At 51.8% G+C, this 955-nt stretch overlaps 1 protein-coding gene across 1 annotated transcript in view; it reads right to left on the bottom strand.

The window, feature by feature from the left end:
• Positions 1–955, bottom strand: part of LOC103469511 (serine/threonine-protein kinase TAO2-like) — a 25,464-nt gene that overhangs the window by 21,831 nt on the left and 2,678 nt on the right. Inside the window, exon 2 of the mRNA XM_008417225.2 lies at positions 448–587. Coding sequence (XP_008415447.1) covers positions 448–579 — 132 coding nt within the window. The 5' untranslated portion in view covers positions 580–587. The remainder of the gene's footprint in view (positions 1–447; positions 588–955) is intronic.

The following is a 955-nucleotide window of genomic DNA, read 5'->3' as shown; positions in this document are numbered from 1 at the left end:
ATCAGGTTTATGTGTATTAACCGGACATCTCGTTTTTTTTGCATTTTTGGGGTTATTAGACCAATAGAAACCTTTCTACGCTTTTAGATTTTTGTCAAAATTAGCAGGACACCGCTCCTGTCCCGTTAATTCAAAATGTCCTGCTAGTGTTGTGTGTATTCTGACGAAATGTCCTGCTAAACCACATTTACCAACGCACAGACACACACACACAGACACACACACACACACAGACACACACACACACAGACACACACACACACAGACAAAATGTCAGGCCTCCTCTGCTCCGTGTGATTGCCGTCAGATTCAGGCTGACAGCAGGAGCCCGTCCTGATCCAAACCACTCTGGTCCTGGTTCTACATGGAGTTCTGCGGCGCCGCGTTCAGGAACCGGTCCTGATCGGCCGAACGGTTCTGCTGTCGCTCCAGAACCAGAGTACTCACAAAGTAGACGGCTCCGAAGCTGCCGTGTCCGATCTCCCTCAGGTCGGTGAAGAGCTTCTCCGGATCGTCTCTGCAGAACAGATCGGCCACATCGGGGTCCTTGAGGCTCCCCGCACGCGCACTGGAGGGCATGGCTGCACCTGGGGATGGACGGGGGACAGCAGAGGACATTAGAGGACAGTGGGGACGACGCAGGGACAGCCAGGTGTTGGTGTCCCTGCTTCGTCTCCAGAACTGAAAGTTTTTCTGCCTGGTTGGAATTGAAGCAGGACTGATCAGAATCTGGATCCGGACTGGACCTGGAACCGAGTTTTCATCCCAAACATAAATCAGTTCTTGCAGAGATAAAGACCAGGTTTCCATGACAACAAGGACGGAGACGGTTGATCCTGGACGAGTGGCTGCACGCCCACCGTTCCCTGGAAAACCTCAAAGTCTCGGCAGAACAGCCGAATCGCACTTACCTGACTGTTACATCATCAACGTGAGACTGTTACATCATCAACGT

The sequence above is a fragment of the Poecilia reticulata genome, linkage group LG8, assembly GCF_000633615.1.
Source record: "Poecilia reticulata strain Guanapo linkage group LG8, Guppy_female_1.0+MT, whole genome shotgun sequence".
Taxonomy (NCBI): Eukaryota; Metazoa; Chordata; class Actinopteri; order Cyprinodontiformes; family Poeciliidae; genus Poecilia; species Poecilia reticulata.
The sequence above is the reverse complement of the archived record's forward strand: the minus strand, read 5'-3'. Positions and strand labels throughout refer to the sequence as shown.